The 21,873-nt window shown below is 40.3% G+C and overlaps 1 protein-coding gene across 16 annotated transcripts in view; it reads right to left on the bottom strand.

The window, feature by feature from the left end:
• Window positions 1-5,258: 5,258 nt before the first annotated feature.
• Window positions 5,259-21,873, bottom strand: part of TP63 (tumor protein p63) — a 273,579-nt gene continuing 256,964 nt past the window's right edge. For 7 of the 16 annotated variants that reach the window (XM_077290281.1, XM_077290284.1, XM_077290282.1 and 4 more), the window contains 6 exons: window positions 21,580-21,704; window positions 20,644-20,817; window positions 12,253-12,410; window positions 11,722-11,866; window positions 10,437-10,530; window positions 5,259-8,232 (listed from right to left, as the gene is read on the bottom strand). In XM_077290281.1, the coding sequence (XP_077146396.1) occupies window positions 7,936-8,232; window positions 10,437-10,530; window positions 11,722-11,866; window positions 12,253-12,410; window positions 20,644-20,817; window positions 21,580-21,704 (993 nt within the window). In that variant the 3' untranslated portion in view covers window positions 5,259-7,935. Of the gene's footprint in view, window positions 8,233-10,436; window positions 10,531-11,123; window positions 11,200-11,721; window positions 11,867-12,252; window positions 12,411-17,053; window positions 17,319-20,643; window positions 20,818-21,579; window positions 21,705-21,873 lie in introns of those variants that run through there. The other 9 variants (XM_077290289.1, XM_077290291.1, XM_077290290.1 and 6 more) reach the window with 4 other exon arrangements.

Below are 21,873 nucleotides of genomic sequence, written 5' to 3'. Positions count from 1 at the left end.
AAGTCTGTTGGAAGGAAACAATGTGGCAGAAAACGCTGTACAACGAGAAGAGGTGACCGGACCCTGAGGAAGATTGTGGAGAATGACCGATTCCAGACCTTGGGGAACCTGAGGAAGCAGTGGACTGAGTCTGGTGTGGAAACATCCAGAGCCACCGTGCACAGGCGTGTGCAGGAAATGGGCTACAGGTGCCGCATTCCCCAGGTAAAGCCACTTTTGAACCATAAACAGCGGCAGAAGCGCCTGACCTGGGCTACAGAGAAGCAGCACTGGACTGTTGCTAAGTGGTCCCAAGTACTTTTTTCTGATGAAAGCAAATTTTGCATGTCATTCGGAAATCAAGGTGCCAGAGTCTGGAGGAAGACTGGGGAGAAGGAAATGCCAAAATGCCTGAAGTCCAGTGTCAAGTACCCACAGTCAGTGATGGTGTGGGGTGCCATGTCAGCTGCTGGTGTTGGTCCACTGTGTTTCATCAAGGGCAGGGTCAATGCAGCTAGCTGAAATGCTTTATGGAGATGAAGATTTCATTTTTCAGCACGACCTGGCACCTGCTCACAGTGCCAAAACCACTGGTAAATGGTTTACTGACCATGGTATTACTGTGCTCAATTGGCCTGCCAACTCTCCTGACCTGAACCCCATAGAGAATCTGTGGGATATTGTGAAGAGAAAGTTGAGAGACGCAAGACCCAAAACTCTGGATGAGCTTAAGGCCGCTATTGAAGCATCCTGGGCCTCCATAACATCTCAGCAGTGTCACAGGCTGATTGCCTCCATGCCACGCCGCATTGAAGCAGTCATTTCTGCCAAAGGATTCCCGACCAAGTATTGAGTGCATAACTGAACATTATTATTTGATGGTTTTTTTGTTTGTTATTAAAAAACACTTTTATTTGATTGGCCGGGTGAAATATGCTAATTTATTGAGACAGGTTTTTTGGGTTATCAGGAGTTGTATGCCAAAATCATCAGTATTAAAACAAGAAAAGACCTGACAAATTTCAGTTGGTGGATAATGAATCTATAATATATGAAAGTTTAATTGTAATCATTACATTATGGTAAATAATGAAATTTAACACTATATGCTAATTTTTTGAGAAGGACCTGTAAAGTTACAGGCTTATCCAACTTCAGTGGAAATGCTTCAAGAAAAGGAAATTATGCTCAGTAGTGTGTGTGGCCTCCACGTGCCTGTATGACCTCCCTACAACACCTAGGCATGCTCCTGATGAGGCAGCAGATGATCTCCTGAGGGATCTCCTCCCAGACCTGGACTAAAGCATCCGCCAACTCGTGGACAGTCTGTGGTGTAGCGTGACGTTGGTGGATGGTGCGAGACATGGTGACCCAGATGTGTTCAATTTGATTCTGGTCTGGGGAACGGGCGGGCCAGACCATAGCTTCAGTGCCTTAATTTTGCAGGAACTGCTGACACTCCAGCCACATGAGGTCTGGCATTGTCCTGCATTAAGAGGAACCCAGGGCCAATCGAACCAGCATATGGTCTCACAAGGGGTCTGAGGATCTCATGTCGATAACTAATGGCAGTCAGGCTACCTCTGGCGAGCACATGGAGGGCTGTGTGGCCCTCCAAAGAAATGCCACCCCACACCATTACTGACCCACTGCCAAACCAGTCATTCTGAAGGATGTTACAGGCAGCAGATCGCTCTCCACGGCATCTTCAGACTCTGTCACGTCTGTCACATGTGCGCAGTGTGAACCTGCTTTCGTCTGTGAAGAGCATAGGGCACCAGTGGCAAATTTGCCAATCCTGGTGTTCTGTGGCAAATGCCAACAGTCCTGCATGGTGTTGGGCTGTGAGCACAACCCCCATCAGGTAGCCGTCCTGCTGCTGGGTTGTTGCCCTCCTACATCCCCCTCCACATCTCCTGCTGTACGGGCCTATCTCTTGGTTGTGTCTCCAGACACTACGCTAATAGACTCAGCAAACCACCTTGCCACAGCTCGCATTGATTTGCCATCCTTGATGAGCTGCACTATCTGAGCCACTTGTGTGGGTTGTAGAGTCAGTCTCATGCTACCACAAGTGTGAAATCACAACCAACATTCAAAAGTGACCAAAACATCAGCCAGAAAGCATTGGTACTGAGATGTGGTCCCCACCTGCAGAACCACTCCTTTATTGAGTGTGTCTTGATAATTGCCAATAATATCTGTTTTCAGGAAACAGAAATTTGATTTTCTTGGAGTTCTACTCTGTTGTTTAAGTGTTCCCTTTAGTTTTTTTGAGCTACAGTATGTATGCATATACACTCACCAGCCACTTTATTAGGTACACCATGCTAGTAATGGGTTGGACCCCCTTTTGCCTTCAAAACTGCCTCAATTCTTCATGGCATAGATTCAACAAGGTGCTGGAAGCATTCCTCAGAGATTTTGGTCCATATTGACATGATGGCATCACACAGTTGCCGCAGATTTGTCGGCTGCACATCCCAAAGATGCTCCATACAAGGCAGGATGGATCCATGCTTTCATGTTGTTTACGCCAAATTCTGACCCTACCATCCGAATGTCGCAGCAGAAATCGAGACTCATCAGACCAAGCAACGTTTTTCCAATCTTCTACTGTCCAATTTCGATGAGCTTGTACAAATTGTAGCCTCAGTTTCCTGTTCTTAGCTGAAAGGAGTGGTACCCGGTGTGGTCTTCTGCTGCTGTAGCCCATCTGCCTCAAAGTTCGACGCACTGTGCGTTCAGAGATGCTCTTAGGCCTACCTTGGTTGTAACGGGTGGCGATTTGAGTCACTGTTGCCTTTCTATCAGCTCGAATCAGTCTGCCCATTCTCCTCTGACCTCTGGCATCAACAAGGCATTTCCGCCCACAGAACTGCCGCTCACTGGATTTTTTTTCTTTTTCGGACCATTCTCTGTAAACCCTAGAGATGGTTGTGCGTGAAAATCCCAGTAGATCAGCAGTTTCTGAAATACTCAGACCAGCCCTTCTGGCACCAACAACCATGCCACGTTCAAAGGCACTCAAATCACCTTTCTTCCCCATACTGATGCTCGGTTTGAACTGCAGGAGATTGTCTTGACCATGTCTACATGCCTAAATGCAGTGAGTTGCCGCCATGTGATTGGCTGATTAGAAATTAAGTGTTAACAAGAAGTTGGACAGGTGTACCTAATAAAGTGGCCGGTGAGTGTATATTTTTATGTTTTAAATATGACGTTTTCACTTATGAGCCACCTCTTCTCTTCCACCATTCTCAACACATCTTTTGCACTTAAAGCATTTAAAATAGAATTATGTCAAAACAAGACTAACTGACATCTTACTGTGACTTCAGATTACAACTGACTATTGAAGGCTAAGGAGAAAAATAGAGAGGAGGGAGGAACAGAGTAAGAAGCAAAATAAAAGACTTGCTGTATACACACAGACCTGTGACGCTGCTTTTTAATAGGTGTTGTACCTCAAACAGAGCTGAATTCAAAGCAACACTTCTCAGTACTGCTGTTTGTAGTGATGTCCTGAGCTTCTGAAAGCATGCTACTGGAGCACCCCATAGGGCCGTAGGGTATTCAGACACGGCAGTTCTTAAAGGGGAAGGTCATGGCAGCGGTGACCCGGTCCATGGCCCTGGGTGTCCATGTGAAATGATGAAATAAAGGGGGAAAATAAAGTTTATAATGGATTTGGGAAATTGATCGTGATGCCACCCTTGGTGTTCGGCTATAATAGCCGACGCTGCAGTCAGATCCTCTGAAGCGATGGTGGTGCAGCAAAGATGGCACAGCTCTCCACAGGCAGAGCTAGCCCCAGGGCAGTTGTAGGGTTAATTGTTAAGATGGTGGCTGTGGTGATGTCGGGCAGGTGACGCAGGAATAACTCAAAAGGACACAGCAAGGTGCAGCTTCCACTTTTACTTACAGTTCTCCAGTCCACAAATGCCAGCTGGATGGTCCAGCAAACTCCCAGGTAAATTGAGGTGCACCTTTCCAGGACTCCTTTCTTATGCTTTTCTCTGGCCATCTCACAATGCTGGCTTCCACTTGTCCTGCCCAGTGTCTCACCCACAGTGTCCCAAGCCAGCAGCCACAAACCTGGTCTGGTGACGTCCTCTTAGTCCCCTGGATTCTCTCCGGCTGCCTTTTTGGCAAGTTATGGGTGGATGTTCAACAGACATTACAGCCTCCGGTTTCTTAGTTGATTCTTGAAGGTTTCCACTAAATTGGGGCAGGTCCCCTGACTGCGACCGGGTCCCTCCAACTGACACAGGGGGTCTGTCTGGATGTGGGCCCCATGGGTGACTTCTGCACTTCCAGTGCCCCTAGGACCCCTTCTGTCCTCCATGGGAGTTTCCTTCTGTCTCTCCCTTACACTTCTCTTCTCAGCTTCGTTCTTCACTAGTGATGAGTGTGTACTCATTGCTCGGGTTTTCCCGAGCACACTTGGGTGACCTCCGAGTATTTATGACTACTCCGAGATTTAGTTTTCATCGTGGTAGTTGAATGATTTACAGCTACTAGACAGGCTAAGTACATGTGGGGGTTGCCTGGGTGCTAGGGAATCCCCACATCTAATCAAGCAGGCTAGTAGCTGTAAATCATTCAACTGCCGCGATGAAAACTAGATCTCCGAGCAGCCATAAATAATCGGAGGTCACCCGAGCATGCTCGGGAAAACCCGAGCAATGAATACACTTTCTCATCCCTATTCTTCATGCCTCTCCCTTTGGTCTCTCAGGACCAACTGTTCTAACACATACTGTCCTCCTGCCTTCTAAGCTCCTCCCCTTTTCCTACCTTCCCCACCCACTCCCTCCACCCATTCCTATCCAGCCTGGGGATGAGGCCTTCCTCCCTAAGGGTACGCCCAGGTTCCCCAACTGAAATGGTGTGCATTGGATGTGAGTGTTCGAGTCCTGGGTAGTGCCCCCCTCCTTACCCAAGAGTGGGATACCACACCTCTGGATGAGGTGCAGCACCTCTATGGTGACTGCACCCTCAGGGCCCCACACTACACCAAAGCAGAACTGTAAAAACATCATAGAAGATATTCACTAATTCAGACAACTGAAAATTAGAGACATATAATGAAAGTTTCATCAGTTTATCCCTTTGCAGTTTACAATTTATTTAGTTGCAGGAATTCGGTTATTCCCCATGTACACATATGAGCGCTTACGTTAAAAAGCTCCTGAAATGGCAGGTATGCTTTACTTAACTCAAAAGTATTTACCAGTTTTAGAAATAGTCTCTGAAGTAAGACAATAACACTAGAAAACTTTCTTTTTGCTTTATTTAGAAATAAATCAAACCAATTTAGATAACTGAATCTTCAATTATATAAAATATTTACATACAAAATACCAGTTTTTAAAGCTTGGAAACAATATGACTTTTTTTCCATTTTATGCTTTTTGTAGTAAATGACATCAAAATCCAGTGCTATACACATTGAACATGAATGATTTATCAGAGTCTTCACCCATTACTTCACACAGTAAGCTGACAATGAGGAAGCAAACCTAGGAAATTACAATGAGAAAAAGCAAGACTTCCCTTTTTAATTGTGAATCGCTTATTTTGTGCTGTTAGTTTCAATATAGTTGAAATATAGGACTCTAAAGGTGAATATATACAAATGTTTAGGGGAAAAAACTGAAAATGACAGTTTAAGACTAGAAGCCCTTATATTAATAAAATAAATCTTATCTGGAAGTCCTGTTATCCCAAAAATACAAAAACGTAAAAAAAAAGGTATGAAAACAAATATACAAAATGTTTATAATATCAGTGCTATAATAGGCAGTAGCACAACGATATCTGCCAATTTACAGTAAAGCTTCCATCATTTTGGCCTTACCTTATGTAGTTTATGAGTAAAGAGGTCAAATATTCTTACACAGTATAGGCCCATAAAAATGACGGTGAATGAAAAAAATTAAGTGCCTGACCAGATATAATCATTAGTGGGATATACAAAATCTCATGTATACAGCAGATGCCTCAGGTCCCTTTCCCAAGAAGCAGCTTATTTTGCCAGAAAAAAAAAGCCACATGGCGGCCATTTAGGCACAGATGTAACAAGAACCATCCTATCCATAGTGCTACTCCATGCCCCAGTGTGTCTATGCTATTTATGTGTGGCCAGGTGTTCACCTAATTTTAGAACAGCCAAGCCATGAAAAAGGGTGGAGCCGTATGGTGAACGCAACAGCGTAGCGATGGGGCGGGAAAGGTTCTTGTTTTATCTGTATATATTGACAATTCCTATACAAGGATGACCCAAGCCATCAAGATGGGCAGCTGCTTCAGAGCTGCATTTTGTTCTGGCTGATAGTGGAGTGTTCCGAGTAGATGACCCTCCTCTATACTGTACATATGCCCTCAATGGGCATGTAAACTGTGGTTGCCTGTATAAGACAATCCAGAATAGAAATCCTATAAGCATCATAGTTTATTGTCACAATGGAAAGAAAAGTACTTTTTGTCTTACAAATAACCATATTATATCTATACCATGATACAATGTAGACTGGAGTGACCTAGCCAATTCAATCTTGACATTATGGTATAATTGACAACTGTACAGCCCAGTACCTGCCCAATTTTATTTAGAAACAGGGACTAAGAATCAACAACTCCCCAACCACCATAGATGCTAAAAATTTAACTTTTTTTTTATTGAGAAGCCACATTACATAAGGTGGAGAGTTGGTGTAAATCTACTAGCACAACCTAGTTGAACATCCTCAGTAATAATCACAGGTCACAGGATAGAAGCCATTAGAATTGCCTTTACCCATCTACATCTGTGGCTCTTCCTTTGACACACATGTATCAGGCAGACCTTTACGATGACATCAAGTCATGCCAGCTAATCAAATGAAGAGAAGCAGATACCGCCAAGAAAGGTTTTGTTCTCGCCACGGTCACCCAACTGCCCGAGATTATGGTCATTGCCGATTAATCGTGACATGCAAATTGATTGATACCAACTCTAACCCTATGTATTAAAAATGTCTTCCTAGACAAACAAAAACATTGGCAGCAATAGTCAACAAGAAAAGTGGTGTCTGCAGATAAAACCAAGTGCTTTTACAGACTTGTGTCTAGATTCTTTGGGCTATGAAATATAGTAGCATAATGAAATGTAAACACTTTGCTTTTGTGCACAGGCTTTTTTACACCAAATTCCTGGTAGGCCAATTTAAATCAACTGTAACAAATGCAAAGCTCCCTAAATAATGGGGCAAAATGGAAGATTATACTCAAATCTACAGACAACTACTCCTATTCATTTAACCTTGTTCATTTTTTCCTGTTCAAAAAGAACAGCAACGTTTTAATAAGTGCAACAAGATCCATGCTCATGTGCAATATTGTAGCTCATAGTCAAACTAGGAAAGAAAGCGATATTGACAGGGCCTACAAAAACTGGCGCTGGCAAGTACAGAGATATTCTTTTCTTTTAGCTACACAGACAAAGCTTCCAGATGTAACAGTGTAGACACAGGGTGAAGAGATCTATCCCCCCCCATCACTATACAGAAAAACTAAAATATGGCCACCACTTTTACAATGAAATGAAATGTAGTCTTCGGGATAAATAGCAAATTCCTTGTTATTTCATATGAACGTATGGCAGTTAATGGCTGATATATATGGCATGTGATCAAATCCTTCTAGACAACAGTTTCTGTCATCATCCTTCGTTACGATTAATTAGTCATGCTGATTATTTACTATGTAACCACAGTTGGTGCATCATTGTCTACACAGGGCTTTATAGCTATGGAGTATTCTTGCTGACATCTCCAACTAATGTCTGCTCACCACTCATCCCTATACATATATATATATACACATAAATACAATGACAAATGATGGAAACAGTAGATGAAAATATAATATTGGCCCTGCATAGCAACGTTAACAGGAAAAGCAAGAAGATAGTCATTCTCCCTCTTCCTTTATGCGCTGCTGCTTGTTTCTACGAGCATCCATATCGAAATTGAAATCATTCCAATCATCACGTGGAGGGAAGGAGATGGTCTGGCGCAATGTGAATCGCACGGCATCAATGACTCGCTCTCCACGAGATTCATTGGATCCCACGCTAACAGTAGAAGCACTGCTTGTTGTCCGCAGCAGGTGGGGAGGTGATGAGAACTCGTGGATTTGCCGGTGTTCTACTAGACCTTTCCAGATTGCATGGCGAAACTGCTCTGGTATCTTGAGACTTATCAAGTCCTAAAATATAAACATATAAAGGTAATAGTTTGGTCAAATGTAGAAAGTAATACATGGACTCCATCCTTTCTACAAATCGTTTATTAGTGATGAGCGTGCGTGCTCGGATATAGCATTATCCAAGCATGCTTGGGTGTTATCTGAGTATTATGGGTGCTCGAGTAATATGTTCGAATCCTCGAGGCTGCTTTTTGCAGCAGATAGACAGCCGCAACACATGCAGAGTTTTCCAATTTGTTAGGCAATCCACACGTGTGTTGTGGCTGTATAACAGCCGCAAATCATGCAGACGCAGGACACAAACATATTACTCGAGAACCCACAATACTCGGATAACACTCGAGCATGCTGTGATAATGCTATACCCATGCTCGCTCATCACTATTGATTATTCTAGCTGGAACAAATTTGGGTTCATTTGTCACAGCTTCTGAATGTTTCCACCAGGTACAAATCACATTCATCATATATTCAAAAAGAGAAAAATTAAAAATCTTTTCATTTTTCTTGAACCCCATTTTATCTTTAAAATTAACAACAAAGTCAATTATAGTACTGTAACAGTGATTTTTGTAAATTTAGCTTTTACATAGCAGTTCACAAAGATTATTTGGTTATTGGGCATTTTAGTTTCTTTACTAAATTTCTTGAGGACAAACGAACATTGTAAAACTTCAAGCTGGTCCGCATATAACTCTGCAATAATATTTTAGAAAGGCATTGTACAGTCAACAGCTGTGGTAGTTGGAAGTTGGTTGTCATAAATGGCAAATTGCTCCCAGAGAAAGCAGAGATGGTTTGTTACTAAAGAGGAGACAGCAGATTTACAGGGCTCCAATCCATCAGCCGAGTCACTAGTCCATTATGGCTGGACAAGACGCCTGCAAGTCATCTTACCTTTCGGCATTTTGGAATCTTCATTAAATTATCAGAGCTGGTGCAATATCAATCATTGTAACATGATGTACATACAACTGAGCACCATCCTCATTAATCAAAAGAAGAGTCCGGAATGCCGGGAAGTAAGGAGATTAGCATCCCATCCAGGAGTCAGATTATTGGCCAGGTCGATGAATCAGAGACCTGCCTATCAATTGTCCTATCTCTATTTATACAACGATCTCAAGGTAGAGATGATAATGAACACTGCCGATCGAGAACGGTGTATACAATACAGGAAGCACTAGCAGCTTTTCCTCTTCTAGCGCAGCGATCATGTGATTGTTCGGTATTAGGAAGAAGCAGGAGCTGTTGGGTCTTAGACCCAGATCAGCTCAAAATTTGCCCTGCAACTGTGGTGAATATGAAAGCCCCAATTAAAGGGGAAATCAGGAATAATAATATATTTAAATGTCAAAATGCTCCCCTGAGTTCTCTTATGACTTTATGGGAGCACAATGTGTGAAATAAATAAAAACCTTAGAAAGTGGGGGAAAAAAGCCACTGCAAGTGAAATAACTGTTTCAAGCCCCGCCACATCAACATGAAAAAAAAACAAACGTAAAAATAGTCTCTATGGAAAGCAGAATATACAATTGAAAGCGTATTTAAGTGGTTCTTTTTGGTTGCAAAGAAAAAAATATAGATAGATTAAAAAAAAAAAAGTTAAAACCAAAAGGGAATACATGTCCCCCCAATAATAGCAACAACAACAAAAAAACAACACTATAAAAATTAGGGCACACGTACAATGAAAGAGGCAAAAATTATGTAAATATACAAATAAGAAAAAAATTACAGCTTTAAAAACTGCATGTAAGAAAAAAAACCCTTAATGAACCATCATGAACAGGAGGAAAATTACCTGTCCACAACTGGTTAATGGCAACATATAAACAAGCCCCTAATGGTCAAACAGTAACCACCTACTATATTAAGAGCAAAAATAGGAAGCCTTCATTGAATATGTAAAAAATATACTCAATTTACTTAACCACTTCTTGATCTAAAAGCATTTTTTGACATAGGGAATTACTCTTAAAGATCATTGTTGGATCTGAATGCCAAGTCCAGGATTTTAAACTTTCAAAGTAAAAAAGGGGTTCCCTTGCTAGATTATTATTAAAAAAAAATGTGTCCAAGTTTTAGATTTTCACCAATTTGCTCTCTACCAATTAGGAAGAGACATTCGGATGTGAAATTATTATTAGTCCCTACGCCACATCTGAAATTTTCACCAAAATAGAAATGGGCTGGAAACTCACCTCCATGGAGTAGTTCTCAATCTGATAGATGCTGCTCAGGCCCTGGGTAGTGAAATAGTCCAGACAGGATGAACATCCCAATCTCGCTAAAAAACTACAAGACAAAAAAAAAAGTAGTTTGTGTAAAAAGCAGGTCCCGATTTAGAACAAGAAACATTTTTTCAGCATACTACATGATATATTAGGCAACATAACATCTGTTATGTGCTTTCTGAATCTTTTAGCAGTTTGAGGCTTTTCGAAAACATCCCATTTTAGAACACTGACATCAAAGCTATGTCATGTGATTACTAAAAGTGGAGAACCAATCTGCACAGAATTTAATTAGAATGGCAGTTTCTACTCTGAATAATGAGAGATGAAGATTTCTGCTGGAGTGTTCAGTCATGCTCTGAAAGTAGAAAAAGCATCAAGACCTAGAGGGACCCAATGAAAGCAAGAAGAGTCAACTCAGGAGTATAACGGCAAAGATCAAAGCACCTGACCAAGCAAGTAGCATAGCTGAAAGTGGCAGAGTTGTCGGGAACTTCTAGGTGAACCTCAGTATTTCAAAGTTGAAAAGATTTTGCACAGTTTCACTAATTTGATGTGAAGTCCCCAAAACTTAGCCATGTTAGCCAGAAATATTCCTCGATACAAAAACGAGTAAAGGACTGGGTTGTAGAGGTAAAACTGGTGTGATCTCACCTCACGTCTTTCTTTTACTTGTCCATACGCATGCACAAATTGATTAGGGGCGGGGGATGAATCCAAGCCCAGGTGACTGTAAGGGGGTGCAAAATACAACCCCTTACTTTCCATATATTTAATTTAGATGTTGACAAATAAAAGATGCAGAAGGCACGAGTCATACAACAAGTAATTATGTTTATGCTAAATAACAGACATGTAATCTATTCTAACACAACTTAGAGAACAACATAATTTATAGTTTAGCATGATGTATGGAAATTGTTGGAGGTTCCATCACAGGGTACAACAAAAAGAACTGGAGACATTCCATACAAACATAGGACAAAGCAGGATTTTGAAATAATGCCAAATGTCGTGCATATTCAAGCCAGCAGGTCAATTTTGGCTTAAACATATTCAATGCATATTAGCCTAGCATATCAAACATATCTCATGGGTCTTTCTAGAGGGTTGGGTATTTGGCATAATGAATGGTGGTGGTATAATATCTGTAGAACCAGTAGTAGGAGATCTGTAATAAAGATCATCCTTTTAAAAAAGGCGGAAGTTCCTAGATAACCTTCTATTGCTGTATTTCTCTTGGTGCACTTACCTGGAGATGCTACAGTCTGTTGGATATGGAGGAGGTGGTGTACAGTGGGATGCGCTCGTCATAGATAGGGAGGGAGGCAGCGTTTGTGTTGGGCTTAGACCATTGAGATCTCCAGGCATTGGCAAATGTGCACTCATCATGGGAACTAGTAACAAGAAGAGGAGACCCATTATAATGCAACTCAGAGACGTGAAGAACTTTCATTTTTCTCTTTATACACAATTATTTGACAACCATGTGATTTTAATGAGTCGCTATATGTAACATCTGTATGTAAAGCAGCAAAATGAAAAATGGCGGTGATGAAAAGATTGAAAAAGGAGCCCATTTTTGCAGCAGGAAAATGGAATCATCACTGATATCTGAGATGGTGCTGCTATACTACAGTATATCTGACTCTTAAGTAGAATTCCAACTCGTCTCCAGTTTCTATAAAAACACTGCATATGGGAATCAAAATTAACAGTCAATCTAAAATCGACAAAAGAGAAAAAAAAACTAATCAAAGACTAGTACAGCGCTTGTACTCACTGTTCGCGCCCATGCCATCTGTCATGGCATTTGGAGTAAGGGAATTTCTCTGCTGCGGATTCATCAGCTGGCTAACTGAAGGGAGCTTATTCATGCTGTTCATCTTGCTGAGGGGAGGAGATGCAGATCCATAAGATGGCTGTCCTTGTAATGATGACCTGCAGAGGTGTAAAAATCCAAGGGTTAGATAAGACAACAAATATTGATTGAAAATACTCAAACTAATTTTTATTTTATCCTAAAACCCCAGTTTCACAGAATTAATAAGTTGCCTAGATTAAACAGAAAGTAGTGTACTCGTCCTCGGATCCATTACTAGACCAAAGATAGAAAAAAGGTAGAGTCATTGCTTTACTTTAATCTTGTAGTATTTCATCAATTCATCACACTTTGGTGGTGAGCTAGCAGACGTTTTGGACAAGGCAGATTGCGATATGGAGCTTTTGTATACAACCCCACAAATCTTTGTTCACATATAAGTATACTACCCAATTGACAAAATAACCTTTAAAAGTCCAGATTTTCTATTTTATTATTTCCTGAGCGGAAGAAGTGATCTTTTTCCCCTGACTCCATCATTTCAGTATCAGTGAACACATCTTCCGGGCAGGTATGTGAAGAGATAGGATCACTCTCACCCTCCAGCTATACGGCATCAAGCCAAGCGGAGGAGGTGGTGAGCACGCACCCTGCGGCATTGGCTGCAGGACCTAAAGATTCAATTACACAACTCAGATTCCAGACTTCGTTCATTGGTGTTTTGATAATGAGGAAAGATATATAGTGCATTGCAGGCTATTGCTGACAATGATTAAATGCCTGATTACAGAAAGGTTTATTTAAAATTATGATTTTATCATCATAAAAAGCATGATTCAGCTTTTATTACTGAACATGATGATTGGCACTGCTGTCTCAATGGCTGGAGCACATACATACCTTACAAAGTCCTAGGCCAACAGGTCAACATGGCTAATGATCTTACACTTAATTTACTATTATTTTTTATTTGTAAGGTAATTTAAAGCTACTTCCTTGGTCTTTTATCATTTATAGCTAAAAGTAATGTTAAAATGAATCTCAAGTTAGACATATGCTTTAGATAGCGGCCCAGCATGCTTCTGTTCTTAATGGGGAGAAGGGGTGTAGATGGTTGGCCATTGCACATGAATCAGACTTGGCCAACATTCCTTTAATGTGAATGACCATGTTAACATGTGCAGATTTCTGTAAACTAAATTTAAAGAGTAATTGAAGTATAACATCTAAATACCAAATCAGTAGGTAACTTGGGTTTTGCATGTGTCGATGGTTGGCAAAGTCAAATAAACAACTATGTGAGGAATACTGAAGCCATGGACTAAAGGCATGGATTTATCTTCTCAGGGAAATAGCAGTGGACTTTTACTTTTCAAGATGGTGTAAAATCAACCTATCCTGTGAAAAATTACTATTAACCATATGGGGTTCATCTGTGGGTTAATAGCGTTCTGAACCTGCCCGGTGCCCACACTTCGAGCCCCACTGCCAGGAGGAAATTAACTTTTTTCCTCTTGACATCATTTGTTTGGGTTTCAGTCACGTGGTGGCGCTGGTTAGGGCTCAGTTACCGCTCTGACTGAACCCACTCCAGCGTCGCCCTCATGATTGAACACCGAATGCTGCCTGGGGAATAAAGTTAATTTCCCCCCAGCAGTGGGGGTATAAGTGTCGGCACCAGGCAGGTTCAGAACGCCATTAACCTGCAGATTAACCCCATATCTGCAGGTTAATAGTTTTTCACATGACAGGTTCCCTTTAACATACTTGATTCTAATTATGAAAAACTGAACAGCTCCAGTTTTTGGGTTGAGTACTTAAGTAGCTACACTGATGTGCTTGTCTAAATGACCTTAAGACAAACCTGGAACAAGTTCAAGAAACAGAACAGGAAATGGAAGCAAGAGACAACCGATGTCCAAGATAAACCAGTATAAATATTTATTGGCAATTTAGAACATGCAGCCACTCGAAGCAGCAAGTCAAGCGGATGCCAAGGGAAAACCCAGAGAATTTGTTTAGGCATAAAAATAATAATAATTTTCCAATCTTTGTGCAAGATCACATTTTATTATTTTAAAGTGAATGACAAAATATACGAATCACAGTAAGTTTAATGTATACAATCCAGTGCTAGCCTTGGTATTAACAGTACAATGGTAACGGCAGTAGCAGAAACAGCATTGTAACATGGATATCTGTGCCACTATTTCCAAAGGAGTTGACAATATTCAAATTAAAAACAAATACAATACATAATACCACCAAGTGACTGATGACCATATCGTAACCACAAAAGTACATTGTAACAGTTAGTATTTTTCCTCCTTGTTTTCTCCAGTATAGCATCTTCAAAAAAAAACATTCTAATATGGTACCACCATGTTTGAATCTATTGCAGTTTCCAGGAATCAATATATAACTTCATTATGATGCAATGATAGAGCGATCTTGGCGTCTTAACTATATTATGCATTCTAATAATAACTAAACTACACTAATTTCCAGATGTTTAAACTGAATCTTCAAGCCAGATGTTCAATAATCCAATGAACATTCTTTCCAGTTAGCACCAGTCATTTTTTTTCATACATATGCAACCAACTCATTTCTGTTTTCCACCCAAAATCTCAATTAAATATGTGTCAATTCTAAAATGTCATATATAGCCCAAGCCCAAACTGTTGCTCGCATATATAATATACGCCTATATCTGTCCAGCAGCACATAATCTCACATGCCCAGCATTCACAAACCTCAGCAACCTGGAAAAGATAGGATTTTCCCAGTGTTCTACATTTTTAAAAACGGTCATAAAAAAATAAATGTATACACTTGAGGCCAGCTCAAATAGACACAAGTATTACAAACACCAATCCATACACATCTGCCATTGAAAAGGACAGGCTAGAAGGCACAAAGTCTGTCAAATGGACAGATCAGTGCTTGAGTCCCTTAATAATAAAGCTACATAGCTTTTAAAAACAAACATATCTAAAGTAAAGCTGTAAAAACATTTCTCCTTACACCCCCTATATCTACTTCTAACAAAAAGAACTTCTACAGCACGTCATCAAAGAGGACCAGTTATGGTGGAACATGATGTACATCTGTTATGACTCCTGCTCCTGATACAGATGCTTAACCCAGGTCCTGGGATTTGTTTCATTATTAAAATTACCTTGTCTATCCATTAAGGACACTTGTCCTCAATCAGGAACCCTTTACATCAGAGGGTAACCTACCATTGCTCAAAAAACTTGAAAATTATCCACTGAATGGAAGTGATCATCAATCTTGACAACTTCTGTAGTACAGGTACATGTAGGCTACAAATTAAATTAGTCTTAGTACTATCATTTTACTTGTGTTCTAGTAAAAAAAAATTAAGCAGCCCCATTTTATTGGGAGCTAGCCTTAAAAGGTTGCCTGCTCAGATCCAAGAGGTTCGGTGGTTTAAGTACTTTTCAGATCAGAGAGCTGCTCTAAAAAGCACCTCTAACTCTAACTGACATGTACTGTATACCCAGCCGGCAAGGGTGTGCACCAGTTTGCAGCTAGAAAATGTACCACTAGAGGGTCTAGCCTTTAGACCCAGAAAAAAATGCTATTTTTGCAATTAATTTGCAGTTAATTAAAATAGAGGGAAAAGTTCCTAAAACTTTAGATGTCATTTTTAATGTAAGGCCAATAGTGAAACAATGGTGCGAACATATCACAACATGCGCTAAAAGTTATTTAATTTAACCGAACTGAGTGAATGGGACTGGCTACTTCAATTTTTTACCACAACAGCAAAACAGTGCGCAGATGCTGGGAAAGTTCAAAGATCCCCGGTGCCTGCGCACTGCAGTCCTTGCTCTGCCCTCAACAGGTCACATAAGTACACCTGTGCAGGAGCGTGATGCCGAGGAGATTGTGTGGATGATGCAGGGATGCGTCATCCACATGAAGCAAGCAGGAGGACGGTGATCGTAAGAAGATGGGAGGTGCTGGACCAAGAAGAGCAACACCACTTGGACCGGACCCCCCACAAGTGAGTATAATAAAAGCTATTTTTGGTGTCTTACAGGTCGGGTTCGGGGCAGATATACAGCATTATAGAATGCTATATATAAGCCCTGAAAGGGGGTGGCCTTACTTCATATTGGCCTAAACTGGCGACAGGTTTCCTATAAATACAGCCAACTTTCTGCGCACAAAAAACGCAATAGAAAGACACCGCAATATTTATGCCACGTGGAAACCTGGTCTTAATGCTAATGAAACCAAATGCTTATAGACAAACCATCAGGGAAAACTCGGCTCTTGCAGCGATTTCCTAATGAGCGTTTATAAACCTCTTGGTTGCCTCTCATCACTTGTAACAGATACTGTGCACGCATTACAGAAATTAGTAAAACAGTTACTAAATCGCTAGTAAGGGTTGCAAGCATGTATGTGGACAAGAATAAACTTACAAACAATTGCTAAACTTTTACATTTCAAAGCTATACCTCTGATGTAAACAGACCCCAAAATATGGGTGCTATATGAAATATAAATATATATGAAATGTATCTCTAGCTCTATATCAAGATAGTATACTCATTATTATCATACAGAGTCGTCAATGAGTTTTTCCATTAACATTCACAGTAGGTAAAAGTGAATATATGCCATATGCAGAAGAGATATTCTTAAATCTTCTTAAGAAAAACATCCATAAGTATAGTTTATGTAATCTTTGATCAAACTGTTCTCGTGAAATTAAGTGCATAAAGGTAGAACTGAAGACTGCTTTACGGCCTTTATATACTGTATAGCAGCCGGCATAGAGAAATACATAGGAAAAATGTAATGTCTAGATCTGGTGGAATCCAAGACAGCAGTATTGTTCTACAGCAAGGCCGAATGATGAATAGTCTATATTTTATGGAAACATTGCAAGGTGGGGGAATGTTGAGTGTTTTGGGAAGGTATCTTTGTCTTTCAGAGGTTCTCCTCGAGGTTCCATGAGTTCATTCCGGAAACAGGCGGATAGGAGACTGTGAAGAAGAAACCAGAGAAGAAAAGAAGAAAAGATGAAGATAATGAGGAGCTGGAAGTTCAGTGGCACCACTATGACCACAGTATGACATACTAGAGGATGGGAGGAAGAAATGTTGTTACCTACACTAACCTCTATTTTGCAGTAGGAGACTTTCATAAACTTCCAGAAGAAGTGAATTAAGGACAGCAAAGTAGAGCATGCTCCTCTTAACAGTGTGTACCCACTGGCCAGGTGTTAAGAATGTCTTATTCTGTCCTTTATTCTGTTAGAATTGGCACACGTCGAACAAATATTCATACAATATTGCCTTTCTGGGAAAATGGACGTGAGAGAGCAAGTGTACCACAAAGATCTAAAAACAAAGGCTTACAATGTTGGGATTACAACACGTGCCAGCTCTGTAATTTCCTGAAATTCAAGCCAATAGCGGGAGTGCAGGAGAAGCAGTATGGTTTAGGTGCAATGAAACATAATGCTTCCTCCTACTGTTCCATCTTGATATGTCTCCAGTAACAAAACAATCTTAATGCCTTAAGTTTAAATTATCAGCAAGTCAAGCATACTATTACACAAAACAGCCATTATGATGGTGAGAGATTTGGACAGTGTGATAGAAGGTTATTATTCTTGTGCTATCTGTGTTTTCTAATTGGTTTAGCCATCATCCTGTTGACCGAGATTTGCAAAGTTACTTTTCTATAGTCTAGTCTCATCCTGACCTTTAATATGGGAGGATAAAGTGCACTAGTGGAAGAACCTGCTGCCATAAATACACTCACATTTATACTCACTGTACAAATACACAGTACATTGCATAAGTTTTGTTTTCAATCAAGTCATCTTTATCATAGTCATTTTTTTGTATTCTGGCTGCTGAAAAGCTTTCTATATGTTCTGTAGAAGGCAGGTGTGCATAAAACCACAACACACTGCATCACCAGAGATAAAGGAACAAAGCATCAACACCTTAATGGTACACTGGGCGATGCAGGTTTTTGCTCTCTTTGTGGGTGAGCTGTAATTTTAGGAGTCACACTGTGATCACAGAGGTGCGGGGGTTAGTGAGGAAAAACAAAGGAAAACATTAAATGAAATGTGACATGCAAAATGGAAGACATGAAAAGAAGAGCAGATAGAGGAATTATCCACTGCAGTGACAATCTTGAAAAGACAGTCAACATTTCTCCAGACCATATTGTCTTACTATAAGGAGTACACCGCATTTACCCATTGGGCACCTTCTCTCTCTGGTGAAATAACCGCTCTGCTTTAAGATTATTTTTAGAAGTATTGAACCTAAATCCTCACATTCAAGCAAATTCAATTTGGCAAAAGTGAATATCGAATAAGGCCTGCCATAGACAATCATCAATAATCTAATTAGGTCACTGGTCGGAAGGACACTTCGATTGTGCTTCCGTATTTTCTTAGCAAGTAACGCAAACCCTACAATTGTAGTGCCTACCGCCAATATCCAGAAAAAGTGAGGCAGTGCATAGGCACAACTACGGTATTAGTATCCTGTGAAATACATATTCCTACCAATTTTTGTCTATGGAGACTAGATTGCTGCTGTGTTGGAAACAAAGAAGAGGGCCCCTGTGCAAGATCAGTATAGGCTCCGTTTGCAGTCCAATAATGTGGAAATTGACCCCCTAACCTTGCTTAAAGCACAACTCCAGTGTTTTGTTTCTTTCAGCGCTGGAGTGGTGCTACTAATCTAAGGTCCCTGCCCCCTGTCTTGTACTTATTTGCCACAGTTTTTCACTTTTCTGGCTCTTGTCTCACTGTGTCATCTTGTGACCGCAGCTTCTGACTGGCCAGAAGTCACAAGCTCTCAATACAAATCTAGGAGAGCCAGAATGAGGCGCTTAGAGACTTACATTGAATTGTGACTTTCAATTCGTTGGCAATCACAACACTAGAGTGAACCAGCAACATTGGAGCGAGCAAATATGTCACAAAGTGCTGGAGACCGATGGGAGCGTCAACAATAGACTGTGAAAACGCCGAAAGGTGATTATCAGACTAGGTGCAGGGACATAAGAAGCACCACTTCAGCGCTCCAGTAAAAAACCAACAAATGCTGGAGTGGTGCTTTAAATTAAAGACTCTCTCAGGACTTTACAACTGAAGCTAGTGATTTCTGATGTGCCATTACTGAGAAATTCAGCTTTGATGCCACTTGCAAATAATCCTGAAAGTGCAATAGAGACATGGCGACAGGCTAATTTACTTATGGTTTCATAGCTTGATTTCTAAGCGATGGCAGATCAGAATATTACAAAACCGATATTTTTATTTTTGTACTGGGACTTATGCAGTAGTACCTTGAAAAGCCTGAACTCAATTATGAGACGTGTTCACATAAACTTTTGGTCATACATTATATCTGGTATCCACTCAATGCCCATTTACCTACAAACATCCGTGCTAAACTCTAGCTAGCTAGTTTTGAACTGCATATATATCTATGGCTCTTATGAATCTGTAGGTTGTCAATAACATACATTGTCTCACTGTGAGCTATAGGAAACCCACATGCATAGTAATGGTAAAAGACCAAGCAGTATATACATTACAACCAAAAATCTTATTTTAGATTAATGTAATGGTCAAAAACATTATAAAAACTTTTTTTTCTTCATTTTTATGATGGTCTAAACACAAACACAGATTCTTACCCCTCTCAAGCATCTAGAATATATCCAAGGGGATCACTTATTTTGGACAGTTTATTAATAATTAAGCAGAGTTACTTGTTTATTCCTTGTATACGACAAGGCGCTACCTCTAAAGCCATTTAAAAAGCCAAAAAACAACAATATTGCATAAACTGAGAACAACAATAATGGAAAGATAAATCTTCCATGTTCTGGAAGGACTTATAGCTTTGGCTTCAAAATACTGACTGAAATTCATCAGTGTGAACATTACGCAACAGTGATTCCTCATAACTACAGCAACTTAATGCTAACTGGGATTTTAGCTGCAAATAATAAAAAAATCTTGTAGGCACTTGCAGTTTTCCACCTTGTCCAATGTGCCATTTTTTATCTATATTTTTTCAGTTTTCATAAATTTTAATCAGTTCATAGAGCATCAAATGCCAATGATGTATGTATTGGAGCACAATTAAAATATCTTAAAATCCTACATCATTTCTACATACACAATATACATAAAACAGTGATATGATAACCTACTCCTACATCCTATAGTACACTGCAGACAGAGCCAGAACATCCATGGATCACCTATATTTGCATATCATGGTGAAGTAAACCAACACAGGTTAAAAGATGGTAGTGAAGTTGTACCGTTCATTTAGGTAATTTTCGTCTCTGACATCTTGTTCTACTGGAGAATACTTTAGATTGTGTTCCATGTAGTTGGGGCTGTTTTGCACTCTTTTTTGCCATTGATGTCTGGAGAAGATGTCACTCCTCCCCGTATTTCGGGGGCCAGGCATGTTGCTTTGTAGGCTTCTGTCCCTAAGCAATTTAATGTCATGTATTAAGAGTTTTAAAGCCAAGTTGATGAAATCTAGCCTATCCTAGGAAGCGTGGATATTTTATTATATGACAGGATATGAATAATTATATCCTGAGACGGGCAATCTTCTTACATGCTAACTAAGACAAAAGGCAACAATCTCACATTTGCATTCATGTGTGCACTTCTGGATATAGTGGCATAACTGCAACAAATACATACAATGCTAGGTAAAAAAGCGGAAAAATACGGCAAAAGTAGTCACCTTATAAGCAATAATAAAACATGCAACAAATATTTATCACAGCAAACAAAGCACACAAGTAGATCAGTTTAAGGGGTTGTCCAGTCTAAAGCTACAAGTCTGCAACCACTATGTGACTGCAGACTTGTGAATCTTCACATGATGCACATTGCTGCCTGTGAGGATTCTCCAATGCCAATACTGGGAGCAGGTAGTCATGTGACTGCCAGTATACAATTTACATACATCCGGACACATTCCGACAAGACTGTTTCCAAGTTCACTCAATACACTTGCATTGAGAGAGGCCGCACCCATCTAGTCGGCACGACTCGAGACTGCATGTATGCAAATCACATATTGCGCTCATGCACACCATGCCAGCACAGACAATCCCCACAGTGCACACTGTACGCAATGTGAGTATTCACAAGTTTGAAGTTGTATAGAGCGACTACTGAGCTGTACCTTAAGAATAAACAACCCCTTTAATTGCTATGTATCTAAAGATACTTACTGTTTCTGCAGTAAATGCTGCTGTTGCTGCCTATAGGTGTCAATGGTATGTTGTGGAATGTACTGCATAAGCTCTAGAGACTCTTTAATCTTTAATAAAGTCTCGTATATTTCCCGACCTTTCACCTAGAATTAAAAAATGCATAATGAAGACTAAAATATCAAAATTATTAATCTTGCATGCTGAGCAAGTTATAAGTTTAAATTCTACTTTTAAAAGGATGGTCTTATTTGAATGGGTTTGTCTCTGAATGTAGCAGCTGCGGATCCGGGTACAACTGATTTTGTTAAGGAG

This window comes from Ranitomeya variabilis, chromosome 2 (assembly GCF_051348905.1).
Source record: "Ranitomeya variabilis isolate aRanVar5 chromosome 2, aRanVar5.hap1, whole genome shotgun sequence".
NCBI lineage: Eukaryota > Metazoa > Chordata > Amphibia > Anura > Dendrobatidae > Ranitomeya > Ranitomeya variabilis.
The sequence above is the reverse complement of the archived record's forward strand: the minus strand, read 5'-3'. Positions and strand labels throughout refer to the sequence as shown.